The sequence below is a fragment of the Xiphophorus hellerii genome, chromosome 11 (assembly GCF_003331165.1).
Source record: "Xiphophorus hellerii strain 12219 chromosome 11, Xiphophorus_hellerii-4.1, whole genome shotgun sequence".
In the NCBI taxonomy this organism is placed as follows: domain Eukaryota; kingdom Metazoa; phylum Chordata; class Actinopteri; order Cyprinodontiformes; family Poeciliidae; genus Xiphophorus; species Xiphophorus hellerii.
The window spans coordinates 17,996,965-18,023,030 of NC_045682.1; the positions used below are offsets into that span (position 1 = coordinate 17,996,965).

The 26,066-nt window shown below is 38.9% G+C and overlaps 1 protein-coding gene across 4 annotated transcripts in view; it reads left to right on the forward strand.

Annotated features, from left to right (window-relative positions):
- The window catches only part of specc1 (sperm antigen with calponin homology and coiled-coil domains 1), a 90,459-nt gene extending 66,139 nt beyond the window's left edge, over positions 1 to 24,320 (forward strand). For all 4 annotated transcript variants that reach the window (XM_032576246.1, XM_032576247.1, XM_032576248.1 and 1 more), the window contains 3 exons: positions 12,263 to 12,379; positions 17,624 to 17,683; positions 23,353 to 24,320. In XM_032576246.1, coding sequence (XP_032432137.1) covers positions 12,263 to 12,379; positions 17,624 to 17,683; positions 23,353 to 23,442 — 267 coding nt within the window. In that variant the 3' untranslated portion in view covers positions 23,443 to 24,320. The remainder of the gene's footprint in view (positions 1 to 12,262; positions 12,380 to 17,623; positions 17,684 to 23,352) is intronic.
- Positions 24,321 to 26,066: the final 1,746 nt, after the last annotated feature.

Below are 26,066 nucleotides of genomic sequence, written 5' to 3' on the forward strand. Positions count from 1 at the left end.
TGTGAAAAAAAGTTTACATTTTTGTTTTCATGCATGCAGTAAGTCGCAGCCTCTGTAATTTTAGCAAAATTTGAAGGTGCAGTTATTACCTTTCACAGTCCATGTAAATATAATTGTAGCATTTTGTTTTTAAATTATAGCAGGGCTAATCTATCGATTATTCTAACAATTAACTGATTAATTATATTTTAAAAAATTGGAACATTCTGCATATTTTTAATTTAAACATGCCTTTCTAAAACAATGTTAGAAATACATTAAAAGTATAATAAATAAAACAATTCAAATGCTTTATCTTAAATAAAAAGATTTTCTTTTGCCAAAAAGGAAGGAAAGGATGCATCTGGAGCTAAAAAAAAACAAAAACCCTGACAACATTTGATTAGTTCACATTTTTGATGCTTGACTAACATCATGTAGATGATGGTTGATGTATTAACTCTTTGTTTGGATTAATAAGTGGATGGCACAAAGAGGATTTAATAGGTTTTTTTTTTTTTTTTTTTACAGAATTTGAACCAGGTGAAGCTAAAACTTTAAGGAGTTTTGGGTTTAAGCTTAAGCAGCATTAATTACTTCGTCAGGTATGTTCCTCTTTCAGGAAAATAGCCTTTTTTGAGTCTGCATACTTCAGGTAACAATTAATCAATTGCTAAATTATTTTAATCATCGATTCATCATGATTAATCCAATTAATTGTTCCTGCTGTATTTTATAGTTTATGTTTATAAATTAATCAGTTTCTATAAACTTCTAATTAGGAATCCTTTACTTCATGGTTTCCTGCAGCATAAATATAATCTCAGACAAATTGTTGCCTGTTTCTTTTACCCACTGCCTCCATAATTTACCTAGCAACAGGTTAAAAAAATCATCAGAGCTCACTGTTAGAGACCAGCAGCAGAGAGTGGCATCCCGGGGTCACAGAGGTCACATGCAAACATAATAAACATGCCCACTAGTTGCTTGGGATGCGTGGGTACAGTCTTTTCTGTCCTACTGTCCCAGCTGCAAACATTTGGACAGATGAGAATCAGACTGAGCGTCTCATCAACAAACACCCAGGCGGCTCCGGAGTAAACCAAGGGGTGGATATGTGGCTGCTTGCCCACCTTGTGGAGGATCTGGGATGCGGTCGATCTGCTTCTGTGCATGACATCATGAATCCTCTGAAATCATGAATCTATCCTCACAAAGTGAAGGATTGGGATTATTTTTTTGTAGGATTTTCTTCTCTTTTTGCACATCTGTGGCACGGATAGATGTTGCACTTTCTCTTCTTTCTGCCTCCAACAAATTCACAGAGGTTTTAATTCAACGCTAATCAGCATTTTGGCGTCTGTGAGCCACATAGGGTCTGTTCTCGGCCTCTTCGGCCACATAATTACCAGTCAGGTGAAAGAGGAAGCTTTTGGCCCTTCCTGTCCCCTCTCCGGCTCCAGGTGGTTCAGTCGGGACTCAGGCTCATATAGGTCACCATTGTCTGCCAGAGACAAAGTCGATGCCAGTTGTTATTACAATCCCTTTGTTGGCAGGAGACGTTGTCAACCGACTGCCTAATTAAAGTGAAACAGCACCCGGGTGCTATTGTGAGCATTAAGGGAGATTATTTGATGGTTTATAGTAGCTGAGGGCCTAATAAATCTGTGTGATTGTAGCTGGACAGAAAGCCTGATGTCATTCTATGCTTTTTTTTCTGAAATCAATAAGAGGGGGAGTTTGTGTAATCATCACAAGGAGAGGGCTGTTAGATGTGTTGTAACAACCCTCTGCTTATTATTTTTTAAATATTAGGTTAGGCTCTCATTGCTCATCTATGAAAGGGAAACGTCAGTCACTCTGGTCTCCACTCAGGTGTGTGAAGGCTCAGGTGTGTTTACAGATTTGTGATCATGTGTCATCACGTTTTCTACACGTGACGCCTCTGATGGCTGAGAACATTTGAGAAAAATGTAAAGAAACATGTTGTGCCAGTGTTATACATGTGAACATCTTAAATTTGACCTTTCACCTGCTTTTTCCTTCCATCGTCCATCAAAAGGATCCATCCTCTTCAGATCCCAAGCAGCCACCAACACACACGAAGTTGAACATTTTATGTTATTTATTTTAAAAAGATGTATTTTTGATTAAGATGTTACAAGTGGAGCGTATGGCTTCAGAGTGAGCTATAAAACAACAAACAAAAGGAAACTATCTTGAATATTAACCGAAACGTACCAAATTGAAAGTAAATAAACCAACTTACCTCCCTAATTAAGAAAAACATGGGAAAACCAAGCAAACATAAACGGCAGCTCACTGCTACAAACTCCAGAACTATTACGAGGTGTTAGCAAACAGTGCGGCCGGTTGAGATGAGCTGAGGACAGGAAGTCTACGTCAGCAGCTTTCATATCCGCCAATTGGACGTCTCCGTCGCCTTCTGGGAACCAATCAGAGACAGGCACTGGCACACTCATATTTGCATAATTAAGTTGACGACGCCAGTTGTAACAATATGAAAATGCCTATTTTGGACTCTTACTGAGAAAACTTTTACCTCTTATGGTGGATGTTTTACCCATTTTATTTTATTTTTTAACAAATTAATCGTGATCAGCAAAATGCGCCTTTTTTGATCAGATAAATACATTTTTAAAAAGTATGGTAAATATTTTTATTGGTAGAAATAAGTTTTCACTTTGTCACTAAAGGCTTTCTTTTTGCCTTTTTTTGACAAAAAAAATGTTGATCATGACTGACTTGTAAAATTAGTAAACCATCTAAATGAGTGAATTAGGTAAATTCTCACAGTGTATCTACCCTAAAGTGTCACAGTCAGGAGCTGTTAATGTGTTTAATACATGACATTGTGTCTTTGAAGCTAAATTAATCAGAATTTTATAACACTGAAAAACAAGAGAAGACATCATGGACCCCTGGGGGACATGGTGTTTCACAGAGCAACATGTTTATCCACCTTCTGCCCCCCGTGCCCTAAAAACACGACGCTGCTAGAAGCAGGTGAAGGCCTGAGCTGAACTCTCAGGGGACGGCGAGATGTGAGCCCAGATCGGCTCCGTCACCTCGATTGTCAGATTCTGGGAAGCACAAATCGATTAGTGGCGAGGGCCTTAAAAGCTGCCTCTGATTGGCTCTGCCCTGTGGGACAGACTCCAACGACCTCTCACAGGAAATTAGTATTCACAAGGGATCCTGTGCACGTCAGCTTTGCACTAAACACATGAAACACACAGAACTGTTGCACTGCGTTTTAAGGCAGATTGTAAGATGTGTCCTTGAAGGATTGTGTGATAAAACTTCTCAAGGTCATTATTTGTGGTCATTTGTAAGTTAAACTTTTCCTCTTTCTTTTTCTTGAACAAAAAAGTATTTTGATCGCACACACCTGGAGAGTTTACTGCCATTTGTTTTATTTTGGTGTCACATTGTTAGAAATATTTTCTACAGTCTCATGTTTTTGTTGAAAGCCGTAAGCAGAGCGCATTTAGACTTATAACCATTCGATGATGCGTCTATTTATAGCCATGATTTAGGGCTGAATTTTGTCTAGATCAAGTTTGTCAAACTGTCGGCCCGCGATCCAAACGCAGCCCGCCGAGGCTATTTCTGTGGCCGTCGAGACTTTAACAATAACTTCGGGTTCCCAAGGTCAGTTGTCATTTTTTCTAATTCATGCAAGCCTTGATTAAACTGGATCTGAATTAGAAATGTCATTCATCCAGAGTCTTGGGTTCTCTTTTTTTTTTTCTGCTGGTTTTCAGAGGGTCTGTGGAAGGAAGTGAGTCTGATAAAGATTTTTTATTTTCCCACTTTAACTTTTTTTAAATAAAATATTAGACATGCATTAAACAAATAAATGGAAATAAAAAATAATTCAGCTCTTTTTTAAGATAAGAAAATAAACATTGTATTGCCTAAAATCCAATAACTTGGCATTCCTCTAGTAAATCTGAGCTGGGTGGAGTTAAAACTATTACACTTGAAAAGTTTGGAATAAAACATATATACCGACAAATGTATTTTTTATCTTAAATATTAAATGTATCTGTTTTTTGTACAGTTTTGGCTTAATTTACTTAACTGCTCTGAATATGTTGGTGGGAGGAGGTTGTTTGTTTTTTTTAGCAAATGACCTTTTGTAAGTCTGAATATTCCAGTTACTGATCAATAATTTTCTGAATTAGTTGACAAGTATTTAAATAACTGATTAATCACATTAATTAGTCCACTTAATCATTTAAGCCACATTCTTAAAGCCAAAACTTCAGAGCTGATTATCACAGACGTGTTGAATGTTTAAGGGGTCTCAGTGCTAAAAACTTGATCTGGAAGGTCAAACAGTAACCAAGATGTTAACTTGTAATTAAAGATTTTTGCTTTTTTGGCCATCGTTTAGACGCAGAAGCTTTCCTGAACATTTGCCTACTTGGGAACACAATCTAGCCTTGCACTGTATATTTATCATGCTCTTTGATGTCTTAATTTAGGACAGCTCCGGACACTTTATACATTTCTTTTTTCTCAATTAACCATAGAAGCCAAACAAAAATAAATGTGCTGTTTGCTCAAGATGGGAACAATGAGAAAAACCTCTGAACATTCAGCTCAGCTGGGCCTGAAAGAGCAGAGCCTATCCGGCCTCATCTGGGAAACTCACACACAGTGCACACACACACATACACACACGCACGCAGGCTCACACAAAAACCATTGAAGAAACGGAACGGACCCCCGGGAGAGTGGGGTATGGAGGTCAGACATCGAGGACAGGATGAGGATAGAAGTTCAAAGAGTAGACATTGCAGTTCTAATAATGAAGGAGGAACATTTAATGCTGCAGCTTTACTCTACATTCATCTGTTCATTAGTTTTTTTTATTCCGTTTCCTTGAAACGTGACAGTCGAACTTTGTTTCTCCCCCAAAAACTATAGATATCAGGTTTATTGTAAGAAAGGAGACAAGAATCTCAATCATAAATCCAAATGATGTCATTGTTGAAACTGTCTGGACTACAAAAAAACATATGGAGCCTTTTTTTTTTTACTTCAGATTTGTGTGAAAAGGTGATGTAATGCACCTAAAACCCAGAGTTAAATAGACTTTATGTAACACAGGAAGTTCATGGTGAGAAGCCTCATTTGGAGAGCATTGATATTTTGTTAGACTGTTCTTTGTCTCTTTTTAACCAGATGAGACGATGCAATATTTAGAAAGGTCAGTAGAATCCAAGATGTTCACGAAACTCCTTAAAAGTTTGGAGTTATTTGGCTGAGAAAATGAGGACGTTTGCCCTTTCATTTCGATTTCTGCTCCAACTACCAAAACTGTACACATTGATCACATTTTGTGTTGCAGCACAACAACATTTTGCTCAGGTTTTCATCCTACATTTGGGTCGGTGTGAACTCTCTGCGTCAGTCCAGATGACAGGTTAGTCTATCAATAAATACGCAGAATGTTACTGCGTTTTATTTTATTTATTTTACTATTAGAGTAAAAAACGGAAAAAAACACGATTTTTTTTTTGAGGAGGAGGGAAGGGAAACGGCGCTAGAGTCTCTCATAGTTCAACAAAAGTTGACAAGAATCAGACTGAGCCACTGCAAGATGTTCCCAGACAATATTCAGTATTTGTGATCTGTCTTCTTCAGTCCTGGGAACTTTAGATTTGAGCCCACATCTCAAACTGAACAACCACAGATCACCAATCATCACGAACAGAGGTTATCTATAGCACTGGAAGATTTCAGCCAAGACAGCTTTATTGATACTAAATACTTTTTGCACCGAACTTATTTTCCTGAAGCCGCTCTGCTCTGGTCAGTTTGGTGCTGTGCCGGCTAAAGGTGGGCGGTGAATTTAGTCTGCCGACTGTGAGAGGGGAGTGTGGCTGCTTCAGCTTCGATGACCTTGGGGCGCAGATCACTGACCCCCACAACAACAAGAGTCCAGAACGCAATTAGAAGAAGTTATGAAATCAAACCGTTTATTTTAGATTTGCTCGTTGCAGTTGGGACTTAAAAGGCTGAGTCCAAACCGGTGGAGAGTCATGTGATGCCTCTGTATAAAATGTTATTTTTTTTAATAACCAATTCCTGCACAACATCTCCAAAAGGAGATTTTACAACAAACACACATTCACATAAGTACCGTCCAGCTTCTTTCAAATGCACCATGAAACGGGTATCCATCCCTCCCTGCTTGCAGAATGCATCTTTTTTTGTTGTTTTTGCAGAATGCATGTTGCAAAGTCATTTTCTCTCTTCTTACTACTCCTGTGAGTAAAAGTTGAGTGTTGCAACAGTGACTTGTTGACATTGGAGTGTCAAGTGGCATTAAAGTATGACAGCAGTAGTTGGCTGGTCATAAGACCAGCAGCATCAACGTGCAGCTGCAGAGGCTAAACCTCTGTGTGTATGTGTGGATGTGTGTGTGTGTGGGTGTGTGTGTGTGGCGAAGGTCCAACCTATTCATGAATGTCATTTTAAAAATATCTACAGCATTCAGTAGATAAAGACCACACTAGATATGACCACGTGTTGCTTCTTCAATTCGCTCCACTACTAGTTTCCTGTATTAAACTACAATGATCCAATGTGAAAATGATGGGAAGAAAATCTAAAATTTATTTCAGTTTTATGTATAAACAATGGGCTTGTTTCTATCTTTGTAAAGCAGAGGTTGTTTTGCATTTAATAAAAAATAAGCCAAGGAATAAAGACTGAAAAATACCTGAAAGGTGTTTAAAGTGAGCTGCTGCACTACAAAAACAAAACGGTGTCAGTTTGTTTCACTTCTAACAAGATATTCTGCCGTGTTATAAGAAAAAAAGTGGAACTAGTGCTGTTTTATTAATATTAAGAAATTATTGACTTAAAATAAGCTCCCATATGTTGCTGAAAAGTTACTTGTAAGTTAGTTTTGTCTAATTCCAAGTGTACTAAGATATTAGCACTAGAAAGCAGACCAAAACTATTTGGTAATGTTTTGTGTTTTTGTGGTGTATCTGCTGGCACTTTATACTATTTATTTTGCTGCATCATAGGGCAAAAGCATTCTCTTAATACTCTCAAAAGGTAAGTTGAGGTTGAGCTAATTTGTCACAATCACATTTTTAATAGAGTGGCAAATAATCTGAGAACTGAACGAATTCCTTTTTGTCATGACGTCACTGCAGTAGAAGTGATTTTAGCCAGAGCAAGTTTATTTTTTGGCTTTGCTTGGTTGCCTACAGTGAATAGTGCCGTTGCTCTCGCCTCATTTTTCTGCTGCAGAGAATGGAGCTGACATGCTCTTCCTGTCAATACTAAGGTTTTCCTCCAGAGTTCTCAAGCAGAGAAAGGGAACCTGTTCCCTCAGGTCTGAATTGTTCCCCTCTAGTCACAGTGATTACTGGACAATAATGTCTCGTTGGCGGTAATGTGGACACTGCTGCAGCGGTGAAGAGCTTTACTTTGGTCAGCAGGTCTGGATCAGGAGTGAAAGAACAAGCTGTTAGATAGAAGCTTCCTCTCTCGATGGCTTGTGCTCAGATATAGAGATTATTCAAGTGGAGCTGCTGGTGCAACACATTGAAAGGAGTCAGCTGACTTGGTTTGACAATAGAAGAATTAATGTACTGCCAGAAATTACACTGTACTACATAAAGCAATAAATCACAGTATTTTTGTCTAGTTTCAAGAATACTTGAAATGAGACAAAACTAACTTACAAGAACCTTTTCTGCAATATGAAGGAGCTTGTTTTAAGTCAATAATTCATTATATTGATGAAGAAGTATTTGTTCCACTGGCAGGTTATTTCACGTACACATCAGGGAAAATGTGAAATATGTGAAATAATCTCAGGGGAACTAGTACTTTCTTAAAAATATTAAAGAATATTGACTTGAAACAAGCTCCTTTATCTTGCTTAATTCAAGTTTACTAAGATATTTGGACTATAAACTAGACAAAATAGTTGGTGAGATTTTGTCTTTTTGCAGTGAGCAGTACAGATTTTAGGAAGAATCATAGACATTACATTTGTCTCCATTACCTTTGAAAATGAGAGAGTTATTTAAAGCAGAGGGTTATTTAAACAGCAAAACTCATTCATTCATTTTCTATACCTGCTGAATCTTTGCAGGATAACAGAAAAGCTCATGTCTGTCTCCAGCACTGGGACCATTATGAACAGGTCACTGGTCCATCACACTCATGTGTTTTTATTTTTTCTATATGACTGTACTTCATAAATTTATGATCAGCTGATGAAGGATTGCATTGTTGGATTATATAATTTTTTCTATACTATTTCGGTGGCGGCTTTATGTTAAACCCACTGGACTTTTATCATTATTTTATTTCTTAATAGCTTTGATCTGTAATTTAATTGTGCAATGAACTAAGCAACATATTTTAAAAATCAAACGGTAAAGTAATCTGTGAATCCTTAATGCTTTTTTTTTTTTTTACTTCACTGAACTGTAACTTTTTAAAAGAGAAAGTTGTGTAGAGCTCATGATCAGCTGTCCAGGTGCTGACATGCTGAATCAGGCTCAGTCCAACAAAATGTTCTGTCTCTCTGTCCAGCCTCTCTCTCTCTCTCTCTCTCTCTCTCCCTGAAAGCGTCGGCTCTGGCTTTATTGTGCCGGGCGAGGCGCTTCCTGTCGCTTGATGCTGTGTTTGCTTTTCTGATCCCACTCCCAGAGACCTGTTGTTGTCCTCTGCTGTTTTAGCATTCACGTCTCTCTCCCCATGTCGACTCCCAACAGCCGCCCCTCCCTGTGCTGACCTCTTCCCCGAATTCAAACATACCTACGATTACGATTGGCTCTCGCCAGACCCGCTGACACCTGGAAAGGCTGTCTCACACAAATTGTCCTCAGAAGCCCCCCGATCCGGAGACTATTTCTGTCCGCTTTGGGCTTGGAGTGTGACTAACCCCCTGCTGTTCCCCCAGTGTGATGTTTGTGTGTGTGTGTGATGTTTGTGTGTGTGGGTGTGTGTGTGTGTGTGTGTGTGTGAGTTTACGCATGCTTCACCCACGCTCAGTGCTGCTGAACCAGCTGTGAGAGGGAGAGGAATGTGACATCACTGCCCAGGTCTGTCCTTCAGCTGAGGACCTGAACTCAGTGAGCACATTTCCAACACATACTGTATGTTATAGAAGCAAAAGGACAGTCCATAATGTGGTGATGCTGGTGTCACCATGGTAACACCCACATACTGAAATTAATACTGTTAATCATTGGGGGAATTAGCACCAGCTAATTTGGCGCAGGACATTATATTTGACCTGGGAGCTTGGATTAATAGATGCACCTGATAACATTGAACATGTTTTCAAACTGGTCAGACCCTCCAGGATTTTGTGGGAAGTCTCTGATTTGTGTAGCTATTTTAGAAATATTTGCAAGAAATTTTGCAATATTTGAGCTTATGTACAACGGTAATAGTGACTTTTTGTTACACTCTGTATCGATCACAAATTACAGCTTGACATGAAGTAAGGCTGAGGCAGCTTTACTTAGAAGAAATAAGAAATATTAACAGCTGGCACTTAAAGCCAACAGTTTTGACAATTTTTGAGGAAAATTTGCCATAAACTCAGTTTTGCATTAGCATGAAAAAGTGGAGGGATCTGTTGACTTTGCGTAAATCTCAGCGATTGCAGAATCGCAAAAAATTTGAGGGACTGATTGGTGTAATTTTGCAGCAGATAAAAGCTGCTTTAATTAGATGAATAAAATATAAACAAACAACTGTTATCCTGTAGGTTCCATTTATGCATCTGGAGCCTAGAGGACCACATGAAAAGCCACAGCTTGATTTTCCCCCTGTGCCTTAAGTTTGACGCATGCGCTTTAAAAGATTTCACGGTCAAAAACCAGTACTTCCATTTATAGGAACTGAAAATGTTAAACTAAGAAGGCTGGTATCAAAGCAGAAACTTGAGACAAATACTTATTTATGCTTTTATTTCCTGTTGTCTAGACTACTGTAAACGGCTTTTGAGATGCATCAACAAGAAAAGTTACTGACCCGCTCAGCTGGTCCAAACACTGCAGCAGAAGCTCCTAACAGAAGAGTTAACATCGCTCCTGTGTTCATGTCTTTGCACTCGTTCTTCTTCTTTTCAGAGCTCATATTAAAATCCCAAATTAAATCTCCTGGGCTCTGCATGGTAAAGCTCCTTTAAATGTCATTGAATTGTTAAAGCCACGGAGCTCAACTTAACCCTCTGTTTTTATGTTTCCTTGAACATGTTAGAATGGGCCTGTGGCCTATATAAAACATAATCGTTCTTAGATAATCAGACTTTAGTCTGGTCAGTTCTGCCTGGTTTAAACTCCTTTCAGAATGAGATGTTTAAGGGCCTCTTGTTACTTTCAATCCAAATAATTTGCTACTGGCCACGCCCCCTGACTCGACATTTACACTCTCATGTGAAAATGGCTGCAAACATGTGCAATTATGCAACTGTATATCTTTGAAAAGCATTAGCAGTTCCTCCTGCACGGCCAACAAGAATGGAGCAATTAGTTTGCTAGGTAACGGCACAGTAGGACTTAGCAGTCAGGAGGTTTTTGAAACGGCTCGTTTTCCAGACACCAAAAAATATTAACATAATACCAAAAATAAACAGCTGGATGTTTTTAGGCGTGTGGGCGGCTTTTAAAAGTAATAGGAATTTTTAAAAAGTACAAAAGTGTACTAAGGCTAGTTTTTAATTATCTAGAATTTTTAATATCTTTATTAAGTCATTTTTAAACTTTCATTCTCCATCTTTGTGAACATTATTGTTTCTTACCTGTGAAAGGTGCTTTGCTCATTTTCTAAATTTAGCCAAAGATATATTTACACATCAGCGACCTGCGGTAATCACGTCATCAGTACTATTATATGTTTCACTTCCTTTCACAAAATTTTCCTCCTCACCTTGAGAGTGCGTCTGGTTTAATGACTACGCTAACAGGCATCCAGACAAATGAAGGCGGCCAGAAATGCCCCCGTTTGTGTACAATTCCTCAGAGCTCAAGGGATATTCGTTATTGCGGTGGCCGGGTGATTTAACATTTTTGTCCTCAGGTCTCAGGGTTATGCCGTTTTTCTATCCTGTCAGGCAGTTAATTGCATTCACCTGGCGTCGCATATATGGATCAGTCACTGATTAGATTTGCAGAATGAAAATCCGCAGCGCTCCTGTCCGCAGGGCCAGGGTTGAAGACCACTGGCCGGGAGCAACGGTAAACAAACACGAGGCAGCGCGGCACGTTGTTAGCATCTCTCTGGAGTTAATTCTCTGTGTGCAAGAGGCAACAGATGGACTCTGAGATATTTATTGTGCTGCAACAGCATATCTTCTGGTACAGCAAGTCCAACCTTATTGTTTTGTTCTTTTTTTGAATTGTGAAAACAAGGTTCTTGTTTCTTCTGGGGGAAACAAATCTTGGCGCCCAGGTCGGGTTGGGCCGCACATATCCACAGCAGATTCAGTAGAATTGAGATTTGTTTTTGTTTGTTTGCTTGTTTCTTGCATGTGCAACACTTTTTTTCTGACTTTTCTCCTACAAATTTGACATTTCTGCACTTGTAGGGTTTCTTTTGTGCTAAGTGTGACATGAGGACACCGTAAACCCCAGATGTTATATTTGGCGACGAAGTGGTTTCTGGAATGTAAGGAGGAGAACCTCCTCAGCTGCAAGGCTGGTTCCCAAAAGCTCATGAGAGGGGTGAAACAGGAAGACCCCGTAAATAACTTATCTATCCAACGGGGAGTGTGCAACCTCCAAACAATGGCCTGCAGGAAGTCTTTCCTTCAAACTCAAGACTTTTCAGGCCCAGAATACACTGAATGCGTCGTGTGCGAGGTGACATTTCTGTGCGAATCCCACAAACAAAAACAGAAGGAGCTGGACGTGCCGCTGTGCACGTTCCTCGCCCAGAGGGCAGATCAGAGACCTCATCGACTGCAAATCTACGAAGATCCTCTTACCCGCCGCTGATGGAAACACTAGCAGCCTTAAATGGAGTCTGGAAAACCCAGAGTGAGACATAATAGCATTAGATAATAATTGTCATGTTGTTTTCTGTGGTTCTTTGACTTAATGGCTTTTTCATGGGCTGTTCATATTGCTCGCTCAAGTTATGGATGCTTTAAGGTCACCATAATTACTGTCTGTGACTTCATCCTGTGATCTTGTGGCTTTCTCCTCTTCTCCTGCTGGTAATTAATGATGAATAATAAATAAATACTTTTCTCTGTCAACAGAATATCGATGTGACCAACTTCAGCAGCAGCTGGAGCGATGGCCTGGCTTTCTGTGCCCTGCTGCACACGTACCTGCCTGCTCACATCCCTTACCAGGAGCTCATCAGTCAAGATAAGGTACAGGAAGCCTGTACAGGAGGCCAAACTATGAAAAATACCCCCTGCTTCCAAAAAATAAAGGAACGCTTCCCCGCCTGCGGGTCAGATGAGGGTCAAAAAGTAACACTATTTAGAGAACAGAGAAATAAAAAAACAATAATAAAAAAAAGGAAGCCACTGACTGAACAGCTGAAACTCTGTATGGGAAAACATTCAAGTTTAAAGGCAACAGCAGGTTGGCCTCCTCATTTCAGAATCAGTTATACAGTAGAGGGGTAAGTCTGCCGTCTGCACACATTTTAAAATAAAGCTCCACTATGTAGCTTTTTTATTTTATTTAATTTTTTTTTTTACATATTTGTCAAAACTCACTATGTTCTGACTGTATAATGTGAGACTGATGGTCTGTGAAAAAAACTGAGCCCCTCTGCCATCTTCTTGTGGTCCTACTGCCATCTGCAGAATCAATCAATCAAGTTTATATTTCAGCAACATGGCAGTTCAAAATGCTTTACATCATAAAAACACACAAAAAATACAAAGTCAAAGAACACGCAGTCAAGTTTCATCGTTATACATCAAAATGTTTTATAACGATTTGTAATGTTTCAAAGTAACTCTAAGCAGGTGGTTTTTTTGTCTTGATTCAAAGGAACTACACCTTTATAAAGAAACACATCTCCCCTGGTCAGACACAACCAATAAGAGCCAGGAGGAGGGACTTGGCGCTGTCAATCATGTTTGTGTACACGTTGCTGAAGATTGAGAGTTTTCTTACCATTACAGGAAAACTGTTTATTCATGCTAACGAGGCTGAACATTCACAGTTAGCTCCACTGTCGCCTAGCAGACAGTAAGAATGAGGTGTGAGCAGTCCGTACATGAGGGTGATTGACCGTGCTAAGACCAGGAGAAGTGTATTTCTGCAGATAGCAGTGGGACCGCATGAGGAAGAGCTCAATTTTTTCACAGATTATTTTTCTGTCTTAATATGGTGATGCTATTAACAAATGTGTAAAAAATATATTTTTATTGAAGTTGCCTACTGTATATTTAAGAGAATATCTTGATTCAACATCCTAATTACACAATGGGAATGTTGACCATTTATCATTTATAGAAGGTTTTCAATTTTCATCATTTTACAACCACAAACTTTAACACTTTTCTGGGTTTTATGTGTGTGATCAACATACGGTTGTACATAGTTATGAAGTGGAAATCAAAAAATAGAAATCTGTAAAGTGTTGTGATCCCTTTACATTCAGCCCTTATGAGTCTGTAATTTGTAGAACCACCTTCGGCTGCAGTGGCAGTGATTTGCACCGCGTAGTGGTTCGCACGTAGGCCAGGAAATTCAGTTTCGCTCTGATTCGATCAGAGCGACTTCTTCCGCATGTTTGCTGTGTCTAAAAACCTGGCCTGTGGCGAACTGCAAACTTATTTTGATTTTATTTTTACAGCACTCTGATAAAGGCCATGTTTGAGGGTTTCATTATTAATGGCTGCCGTGTCAAAAACAACATTAGCTGCTGATGTCTGCAGCTCCTCTGGAGTTACCATGGGAACATTAGCCACTTCTCTAAGCAATATGTTCAGTCTAAATGAATACCAAATAAATCCAAATAAAATAGACTGTGTGTGGTTGGAACGTGGAAAGGAACAATAAAAAAGGGGTGCGAATATTTTAGCACAGCACTACATTAAGCACTTAGAGCTCAAACCGTTACAGAATCTGTGCACTTTGTCCTTTTTCTTTCATTTTAAGCCGCATCTAAGGTTTTATTGGAATCAGGCTTTCATGGCCGCTCTGACCTCCTCAATAAGTGGGTCAGTGTTTCATCAGCATGTAATCAGGGACTCGGCTCATCAAACTTAAGTGATTGGAAATCAATGCCTTCATTGAAAGGCGCGCTGAATGCATCCAGCCCCGTCTTCACCTCATCCTGTCCCCATCGGGCTGTCGGACAAGATGCGGTTTTACAGTTTGAATTACAACCCAGACAGTGAACTTTCACGAATTAGAGAATTGAAAAACATGTCGGTAAAAGGAGTTTGTTGTTATGATGCGCCCTGCAACATTATTTTTAATTGAGGCATGTGTTGCACAGGTTGACAAGTGTAGCATTTTGCACGTGTAGACCCTCTGTCCACACAAATCACTCGCACCTCCAACTAAGAATGCTGAGATACATCCGTGAGTCACAGCAGCTTCTGCAGCGTGAGCAGCTCCTCGTCAGTTTGCATCAGGACACCAGAGCGTCTAATATGTGCTGAACGTTGCACCACACACTTTCTGGCTACATGTTTCATTTAGAAAGTCATTTCCTTTTTAGAGCTTCCTCAGATTCCATAAAAAAAAGTTTGCATTTTTAATTATCTAATCTGCCTCTTTTGTTTTGCAGTTCCTTTCTCCACCCTGTTTTTTCCAGATAGTTTTGCTTCTGAGAAAATGTGCAAAAAGAAAAAAGTGCATGTTGGGCCTCTTTGGCTTGCAAGAAATTAATTGCCTGGAAACATTATTCATGGAGTGACATGTGGAATATGATGATGGGAGAAAATAAAAGTATGAGAATAAACTTGTATGAGAATAAAGTTAAAATAACACAAAAATAAAGTCATAGCATTATGACTGTATTAAATATGTTTTCATTTTCATATTATAATTGTTTTATTCTCACAGTATTATAACTTTAACCTTTTAACACTGACATTATTCTCCAAACATTGACTTTATTCTCACAATAATATGACTTTACTCTCATACTTTGTTTTGTTTTTATTTGTATTGTTTCTCAGTATGGCCCTAATATTCCATCGTATGCGTGAGTTTGACTAAAGTGAAAATCGTCTGCTTATGCACATCACATTATGAGCCAAGAGGGAAATAAAATTTTTGATTTGCGTTTGATGTCACAAACTCGTCTAATGGAGTTGCATCCATTTCATAGGTCTTTTATATTGGCCGTGCTGCGTTCAAAGAAAGCATGATGATGAATTATGAATGTTTGTGTAGTGATGCTTTAAGCGATGCAGTGATGCCGACAGCTCTGTAATGCAGACAAGCAGCTGGTATACAGTGACGCTGCAGATAATATGCTGCCTCCCTGGCGGCTCTGTCACTTTGCTCTCACATCGGGGCAATAGATGAACGTCTTCGACCAGACCTGACATGTTCTACCTGATAAATTAGTCGTGTGAAGGTGGGTGCGTACGGCCGTGTCGGTGTGAATGTGCAACATGGAGCTGATGACGGAGACGCTGCATGGCCCATCTCTCTGAATAATTCAATAGACGTGTGTTGCCTTTAATAACTCCTTCTGAGTGACTTTCCCTGAGGCCCAAACACACAGCCTGCTCCCGGTGTAATCCGTCCTCCCAATAATCCCATTACTGGCCTCCTTCACCTTTTGTCATAGATGCTTTTAGGAAGATAACACGGTAGGTCTGCTTAGATTTTAGGTAAAAGAAAATTCTGGGATTTGCACCTGGGTGACATAACTGGAAAATCAAGGAGATGGTGAAGGAACCATAACAGTACTCACTTAAAACTTTGTTGTTTTTTGGCATTATATGACTATTTATATTTTTTTTCTCTAATTATACATGTAGGAAGCCCTGAGGAAAGTTGTCTGAGATCATAAGCTTGGAGACCTAACAGACGGGGAACCTACATGGAGATTTAAGTGTTCTTTAACAAGCCAGATCTGCATTTATTTCATCACAGTGATGAATAATAAAAAAGTAACTTCACCAACTTTTCTGACATTTTTTCATTTCCGATTAGCATGTTCTCGTAATAACTGTGTCACCGAAATAGCGTTTTTTATACTAGCGACACTCTTATTGTGTAAAACATAGTAGCAGTAAAGAAGCACCTCGAAGTCTCACTCTTTTTACCACAGAATAATTCTGTGTTTTATTTTTGAGTTTTTACTGTTTAATTGTAATGCAGCTACCTTAAGGTCATTCCAAGGACACAGTTACACATCTCAAACTCTAAATGTCCACTGACAGCTGCAATAAAGGCAAAAGTATTTATGTATTTGATGAATTTAAGTTTAAAGTAATCTTTTGATCTTATCAGCTTATTTCGTCTGACCAGAAGCAGTAAAAATGTAATTGTGAGTAGTTTTAAGAACGGATTTGATTGGTGTGCTGTCAATAAAGATATTTTTTTATTGAGAAGTCTATAGATTATTTTCAGCATGTCCTTTTTGTCATGTTTGAATTCTTTTTCCAAAATTGGCGCATTGTTTTTTTTCTCTCTCTCTTTTTCTACTCCTATCAGAAATGAATAAATCTTAATCGGTCAGAAAAACATTTCATTTTCCCATAAAAAGTTGCTTTGAGTTATTGCTACAAATCTGTTGAAGGGAAGTGAAAATACCACAACCTACACATTTGGTCCAAACACTGACGAAAAAAATGTCTGTTGTTGTGTTTAGGCGTAGAAAAAGGAAAATTGTGGGGGGCAAGTATTGTTAGTATCTTTGCTTCAGCTTATGATTTATAAAACATGGTGAAATAAGGTGTTTTCTTAGCTAAAACACTTTATGTTCACAAACAACACCTTCTTTGTGGTCTGACCGCTAACTCACTGTTTGAGTTATCTGTCGCTGCCACGTCATAAACTGTGTTGTTGACCATTAGCATTGATTTCATTTCAAAATGTTTCATTATCCCGGGTCAAAAGCGTTTCAGTCGAAACTGAAACTGCTCTCTGCCTCCACTTTTGCGAATCTAACCCACTTTTCCTGCGTAGCAGCACTTTAGGAAAGTTTTGTCTATAAAAAACATTTTGTCTCAAACTTTGCAGTTACATGCTACACATCATCGTCCATTTATGTTGCTTCTTTTTAGAGGTCACTTTTTCCCAGGGCTGAAGGTGACGTGTATTTTAAAATCAATTTCCTGCATTGAAAAGCAATGGAAAGGTGGATTTTACACATGTTTATATTTCATACATTTAGGGCTTTTAGGGGATTCTGGATCTGAAACTTTACTAACCTCATTTATATAAGATCAAGTAAATGATGACATTTGCACATTCGTTTTATTACTTATGACAGAAACACGCAGGAAAATATAACGCACCAAGATGGTCACATAAACAAGCAGACGGGCTGGTTTTAAGTCCGTCTGATGGCAGATTGTACTGTTTATTGGTGTGTCTGTGAGCTTATTATTGTTGCTGAGCGAACCTCCGTGTCTGATTTTCATGTCTTCTGAAAACCCCATGGTTTGTTTCTTTTGGTTCAGGTCCGGAATCTGACTCTAGCCTTCCAGGCCGCCGAGAGCATTGGCATAAAAACATCTCTGGTGAGCAGAGCTGCAGCACACACACACACACACACACTCTTAGATTCGTTACAAATTGGAAATACTACACTTTTCTTAGATTTTATAGCAATAAGCTGCACAACTTTAATTTACCCAAAGGACGTTTTTCCCCAAATTTGTGAAGATTTTCCATTACTTACTGCCGATCTTAAATCCATATTTCTGTTGCGTTGCCTCGGTTGCAACAAGACAAATAACTCATTGAAAAACCCTTGCAGTTTGTAAATGCATGAGTAATAGTCACCTACGCTACACTGCTTACACTTGAAGAGAGCTCCTCGTGTGTTTAGAGTAAATAAAGTCAGGTTCAAGTTTACTCCACAGTGAGCTTGAAACAACATTTCTGCAGAACACGGCTCAGTCATGGATGTTACTGTAAAACTGAAAACCTGTTTGTTTAAGTAAACTGTTACTCAGCATCACCATGCGGACATAAAAGTTTCAGATTCTTCTTGGGCCATTATTCCTTTTATGCTTAACATACTTTTAATCGACTCAGTTATGAGATAGATGCTTTTCATAACTTTTAAAAAGAGCGCAGAATAAAAACATCTTACTGTAAACAGGCAGCAAAATGTGCTAATTCCAGTTTTTAACTCTTATTTTAAAACTGAGAATTATTTAGAATTATGTTTACATTTACTGCTGGTCTTTCCTCTTCAGGGAGTAATTATTGAAAAGACATTGAGTGAACATTGGGTTATGGCCAAACATCCACTTTGTTCTCAGATCCAGTGATGAACTTCTGAAATTACATTTGCATTATTGACAGTCCAAACTTATTCAAGCATCACACAATCGCCTTCAGATGTCATCTGAGTCAATATGACTCCTGGAGTTACGAGGAACAAAAATGTGTGACTTTGGTGCCGCACTTTAAAAAAAAAAAAAAGACAGGTGTGAAATTTGTGAATGAATTGTAATTCTTACAGATTTCTTTCTACAAACACTGTTGGGTACCAAGCAGGGCTTCATTCTGTCAGGAGGAAATGGAAAGTTTTCAATTTGACTTGGTTTTCTAAGCGTCATTAAGGCTTAGAATTGGAAATGGAAATTGTGGGCTTTTACCTTATCAACAACGTTAAATGTTAAGGGTTTTTTTTTTGCTAGCTTTATTTAAGGAATGTGGATTAATAATCTCTCGTTCAAGATCTAAAACAATCAGTGCTGCACTTGAGAAGATGGATTTGATTGCTTCATTGATCACGTTTACAGCTTCCTACGTTCCTCTTGTGATTGGATCAGGCAGGACTCTTATCAGCAGTAAATGACTACACTAAACTGTTAACATGTGTATTGGAATGAGCTGCCAATCACAAGATAATTGATAGTTCTTGTTTCACTTTTGATGGGGGCCAGATCTGGACGTGTCAGGGGCCAGCCCATACTCATAATGTCGTCACCTACAGCTGTGTCCAAATTTATTACCTCTGATAGATTTGAGTCTAAAGTAATCCTTTCATTTTACCAATGTCCCTCTTCTGACTGGAAATAACATTAAAGTTCCGGAACCAGAATCTGACAGAGAATGTGTGGCGGCATCTAAAGATTAGCATCCGTGTTTGAACAACCCGAAGCAGAACTCATTAATCATCTGTAACTGAGAACATGCGGCGCTGATGTTCGGCTTGGAAGGTCCTGCTGTTCAAAATCCACAGAAACCCCACAACTGTTCTTGACTTTGGAGCATCAGGTTATGTTTCATTAATGTGGTTTCAGATTTTGGCACAAATCAGGCCAAAGAGGTAATCAGGCAACACATCACCAATCTTCTGAATAAATGTATTTCTAAATTTGTAATTGGCATTCCATTTTCACCGGACGCTGTCCAAAGATGGCAACGTTACTTACTACTTTTTTTAAAAATATTAATAGTAATATTTTTTTAAAAATAAAATAAAAGAAAGCTTTGTTGGTGAGATATTAGCCCATTTTTTTTTACACAATATTTCTTCAAATTCTCAAAGTTCTGTGGGTTCCTTCTGTGAACTCTGACCTTTAGTTCTTTTTTTTTTTATTTTTATTTTTATTTTTATTTTTTGTACCCCTCCAGGGGGTCTTTTGTGGGCTCTAGTGTCCCTTTTTACGAAAGTAGGCTGACAGGAAACAGGGAAGGAGAGGGGGGAAGACATGCGGCAAATGTCGTCGGGTCCGGGAGTCGAACTCGCGACGGCCGCGTCGAGGACTCAAGGCCTCCAAATACGGGTCGCGCTAACCGCTACGCCACCACGGCGCGCCCCCTGACCTTTAGTTCTATGTTCTGGAGAATTCAGATCAAGTGATTGGCTGGATTGTAGCACCAGCTTTATTTTTTTTCTTCTGTGAAACCATTTCAGAGTTTTATTGGTTTGGAATCGCTGCCTTGCTAAAACATTCAGCGTGTTTAATCTCCACTGTCATGGCGGCAGCAGATTTGTCTGTTCATCCTTTATTGTCTACCAGAACCGAATTGTCCAAACCTCCAGACTCCACTGTTGGTAGGCTGGTTTTTTGCGGTGCTATACAGTTCCTTTGACAGCCAAACAAGGTGTGTTTTAAGGCCTCTAAAGAGTAAATTTTTTATAGTTTAGACTATATCGTCTAAATGTTTCCTAGCAAATTTCCTCTTAAACGTGATTTTTCTTCAACAGTGGAGTCTTGCGTGGTCATTCCAAGTTATTACACATAACTTAATTTGTGGATATCAGTGGTTTGGATTCTTTGTACGTTTGAACTGGATTGATGAGAGTTTGATGACCTTTCACCTTCAGAAAATTTGCAGAGAAAATTGGTGATGTGTTCAATAGTTTCCCGGTTTCAGCTCCATAATAACAAGCTTTAGTGGAAGAAATCAACTCGATAGCCAAGTTAGTGAAATGCCACCTGCAATAAAAACACAATTTGAACATAATTTTGCACTTGTATGTACAAGTGAATATTTTCTGCTCTTTCAGAGCTCGCCTACATAAGCAGGCATACACAGTCTGAGAGCTGGGGTTGGATATGACTGTTTCCTGTCCTCTGAAATGAGCAACACACCATCCGTCATTCTAATGTATGTGAAATAAAACTCCATCACACTCCCACAGCTTTTGTTTGCAAGCACTCTACTGTGCATGTTTTTTCATCCCTGCATTAACGACACACACACACACACACACACACACACATTACTGAGTGTAAAGTAGAGACTCGTTAAAGTTTCAACATTCCAGTCCAGGACAATCATTATTAGAAAAGAAGTCTAAATTTAAAGTAACTGCTTTGTTTGTGGAAATTCTGTGTTTGTAACATGTTTGTCTGCTTCATTAACTGAAGCAGTCAATACCTGCAAGAAATTAAAAAAAATAAAAATGATAATAGTAAGGATGTAGAGATTAGAATCAGACGTCTACCCTAAAACTCCCAGCAGAAATCTTTTGTCCTGATGTGGCTTTTAAAACTCCAAATCTGGAAGTTTGACTAACCCTAATTACTGCATTTATATCAAAGGTCACACTTTGGTTTCTTATAATTCTCTATTAAGCGTTTGTGGTTGGATTTGACTGAATTGTTCCCATGTCCACAACATAGACCCTCTGTCTCCCTCCCATCCTGACTCTCTTTCTCTCTGCTGGTGAACTTTGGACCACATTTCCCTGCTTTCTTACTTTGAACACATCCCAGAAATTAATTTCTCATAATTCTTTTGGGCGGTGATCTCAGTTACGGAAACCAGAGTCAGCAGAGAATTATTTTTGTTTTTTCAGATTCATGCCATGTCAGCATAAAAAAGATAAAACATTTAACAAATCAATTTTTTGAGTCAGAGGAAGTCTGGGAAACAATCCTGCGACCTTTACGAGCGTTTTCTGGGATGGGTTCTTTGAATTTCTCGGTAGACATGTTGAAGTTCAGCATGTTTGGACTCCATCATTTTCAGGTCCCTGCGGAGATGTTCTGCTGCGTCCAAATCCAAACTTTGTTGGACTAATTTACGGTTTTCTGCATCATTTCCCAAAAGCCTTTGCCTGTGTGTGTGTTCAGTTCATTGTTTTTGTTGTGCTGTAATCCCTTCACCGGCTGTCACAGCTTATTAAACTTGGATATGTAGCGTTGAGTCACCAGAGTCTCCTTTCTATGTCATGATTTATTCTCCATTCCAGGAATACAAAAAGCATCTAGAAATGTTGTTCTCGCTCTTTCTTTCTGTCTGTCCTGAACAATTTCCTCAGCATGATGCTGCCATCACCATTTTAAACTGTTGAGATGCTATTAGGATATAAGGCCACTGGGTTTCCACTGCATACTCTGCTCATTCAACGGATTTATTAAGGCATCGTTGGAAAACTCCCAGTTGGTTTTTAGTGATAAATGGCCTCTTGGAAGTGGTGTTTTTTTGTTTTTTTCCAAGTATGGAACATAAGAAATGTAAAAATAGAAAGAATCTAAAAATATTTTTCTCCTTGTGCTCCATTCAGTGAACTGTTTCATGACAACACATCAAATATTTTAGAGGAGTGGAAGAGAACAACAAACCTGCTCATTTCATTTAAGCGGATCTACCAGAGATTTTAAAAATCGAAGTGTGTCTGTTTGTGTTTGTGCTTCAGTTTTACTTGTGTTGAATACATCAGGGAAAACGAGCCACGGTGCTCCTGAGTCCAACATCCTCTTTAACATTCTTGAGAAGTGTTCAGCAATGATTGCATACAGTAACTAATCAAATAATCGGTATGAAAAACAAATAAATGTTGGAAAACTGCATAAGTTCTTCTTATCGGCTTTCAAACTCTCACAGTGGTTTTAAAAATTTTTTTGGAACTAATTCCATTCTGATGACCCAGTGAGAACTTATCCTCCAGCCAGAATCACAACCACTTAGCTTATGATTAAACAATTAAGATTGTTTATTACTGATCATGTTTATTTTTTCATTTTTGTCTGCCTTTACTGATGGGGAATAAATGAGAATAAAAAGATGGGTGGACGGACTGGGGGACTTGTCTTCCCAATCTGCCCAATACTAGATGAATGATGGATATTCATTTGCTATGATGAATGTCCATCATAGTAGAGATGGACATTCATCATATCGTTTATCATTTATCGTAATAAATTTAATTTTGATTTATCGTTGTCATTAGAAATTCTAATGAATGTTTGAAACCCCCAAAACTGTCCATACTGTCAAGAATATCAGCTTTAATATTTGTTTTTTCACTGTTCATTCAATGACAGCATCAATAAATACAAATACTTTTGAAAATATGACTAAATGCAGTTACGATTTGCTGCCTATTGATATAAATCACACTTCTGTATGTGTCTGGTGTCCTAAAGAAGTGTTTTTAAATGTAGATATTTCCTTCTCTTTCCAAACCAGGTTTTGCCATGTGATGGCGTGTTATGGCAATATTAAGAAAAAAAAAATTATAAATAAAATTACAAGAAAAAGTCATGAGAATAAAATCATAATTACACATGAATAAAATCATAATGAGAAGAAAGTAGTGGTATTGCCACATTACGAGAATAAAGTCAGAATTTTATTACTTTATTCTCGTAATGTGACTTCGTAATTAATTTCTTAATGTTCTCAGTGAGGCCCTAATACTCAATCGTATTCCCTTTACCATCAACATCATCTTAATCCCATGTCACTTCCGCTGTGTTTCCGTTCCAAACAGGACATTGAGGAGTTGATGAAGACCGACAGGCCCGACTGGCAGAGCGTCATGCAGTACGTCTCCCAGATCTACAAATACTTTGAGACCTGATGCATCAGGGAGGCAGACAGGACGATCAGTCGGACTCTTCTGTCCCGTCTCCATGTGGGACGCTCTCCTTCCAGACCGGCTGAAGGCCGCCGGCTGACCGGCGCTCCTGTCCGTCGCTCATCAGCTGCCCAAGAAGTTTCTGAACTCACCTCTACAGTCAGAAGTGCGACCAAAAAAAGGAGAGGCGCTGCAGTCGGCAAAATAGATTCTCACAAGAAGTGTCGGCTGAGCATTACATTCACAGATGAACTAATACTGATCCAGAGTCACTCTGACATCATGTAGCAGTTTTACAGCACAGCTGAGATTTTTTTTCTATTTTACAGTTTAAAAAAAACAAACTGTTGTTGATATCTTCCATCATCCTCTCCATGCAGCCGACACGTTTCTAAAAGGCAGCATTAAAACCACTGTTTACAAATCAAATGCTCCCGACAGACTCACACAACTCCGGCGGGACCATCCATCACACCGAGGAGCCGCTGCAGGCGTCTGCAGCGATATGATAATGGCAACACATTCACCTCTATGATTAGATTAGTACCTGATGTTAAGGATTAACTAACTGCTGCCGTCGCACTGCACAGGTTTTCCACGTTTCCCATAAAAAAAAAAAAAAAGTGAAGCATCTGTATTAGGCTGCATGCCACGTTGAAATATGGACGATGTTTTACATGTAACAGGACACTCCAGCTTTTGACACGCTTCACTTTGCAGACGCCTGTTTTCCTTTCTTTCTTTTTTTTAAAATAAAGTTGTATTTATTTATTTACAAAAGCTGCTTATTGACAAGTGACACGATGGGGAGAAACAGAAGATGTTCTCTGGTGATGGATATGTCTCCATGGTAATTTTAATAAAGGATTATCTTGAATTTATTTTTACTCGTCAGTGTGTCTGCTCTCACTTGTCATGTTTCGACACGTCGGCTGGTTGTGGGTAAACAGTCCAGCCTCTGTGTTTGTGCCTTAATCATACAGCTGTGTTGCATCATGGGTGATAAATTGTTTTCCCACTGGGCCCATTGAAGCCCAGTGCCAGGACTGGAAAAACATTGAAGTCAGTGGGAGAACTCAGCAGGGCTGCCAGCTTTTTTTACAGTACACCTACTGTTGTTACTGTAACACATTTCTGTGGCTGCAGGTTTGATCCATGTGAAAACATCGTCTTCAAGGACTGGAAATGTACCGGAAAACGTGACTAACGTTTTTGATGGATGCACTTCTGACCTTGTTTTCATCAAACATCCAATAGCATGAGAAAAAAAAAATCAAATTAAAAGTATTTTTTTCTTTGAAAAGGGCATGTGTTGTGTAAAACCAAATATCCGTGGAGTGTTTCCCTTATTCTTTCACGCATGTTTGAGAAGTCCTTCAGTCTCCCGTGGCAACCATTCAGCTGTGTAAAGCGCCTGGCCTTCGAGCTGCTGCTCCTCAATAGAGCTGCAGTTTCTAAGCTTCCCAGTTCCCACCTCACAGAGCAGTCCTCCCAGTCAGCTCCTTCAGACTAGCCAGCAGCACTTAGCAAACACCTGGTGGAACTGCACATCTGCTGAGCTCGTTATACGAGCCACTTCTCAGTGAAAAGTTTTTATTTTTATTTTTTACCCCTCCAGGGGGTCTTTTGTGGGCTCTAGTGTCCCTTAAATGATAGTAGGCTGACAGGAAACAGGGAAGGAGAGGGGGGAAGACATGCGGCAAATGTCGTCGGGTTCGGGAGTCGAACCCGCGACGGCCACGTCGAGGACTGAAGGCCTCCAGATATGGGTCGCGCTATCCACTACGCCACCACGGCACGCCCCTCAGTGCAAAGTTGATAAAAGTGTTGTTAAAGGGTAAATAGAGAAGTGATGTTGTGATGACTTCCTGAAGGTGGAGTGGGGATTGTTACAGATTCCTTGTAAGCCAGAAACTCCACAACTTTCTCCCTGACTTGTCTGCTGTATTCCTTGGTCTTCATGATGCCGTTTGTTTACTAATGTTTTCTAACAAACCTCTGAGGCCTCCACAGCTGGATTTATATTTAGACTGAGCTACACACAGACTGAGTCCCTTCACTAACTGGGTGACATTCGAAAGAGTCAAATTCATATTCACACCACACTTTTAAGATTTTGTTTTGTAAAAGTTTCAAAAGCATTTATTTACTTTACGCGTCACAAATGCCTCATTTTATCTATCAAATGACATAAAAATCTCAAAGTTAAAGGAATATGCACCACATACAAGTATTTTATTTTACATCACTTACTTGCGAGGTAGAAACGCTCGTTTCTGGAGGAAACAAAAAAATGGTAACACTTTATTTGAAGGGATGTGAATAAGATTGACATGACACTGTGAAAAACATGAGACAACACCTGTCACGAGTTCATAAATGTTTATAACTGTTGTCATTGTTCGGTAAATAATTTTATTTCTTTCGAACATTATATAGAAGTATAAAATCCCACACATGAACAAGAAATGTAAAAGACAAATATTTTTGTACCACAAAATATTACATAAAAAATAAATAAATAAAAGACATAAAACATTTAAGAAAGACATAAAAAAAATAATGAAAACATGACTTTTAATGCAAAGTTGGATTAGAAGTTCATTAAAGTGTCATTATTTACAGAA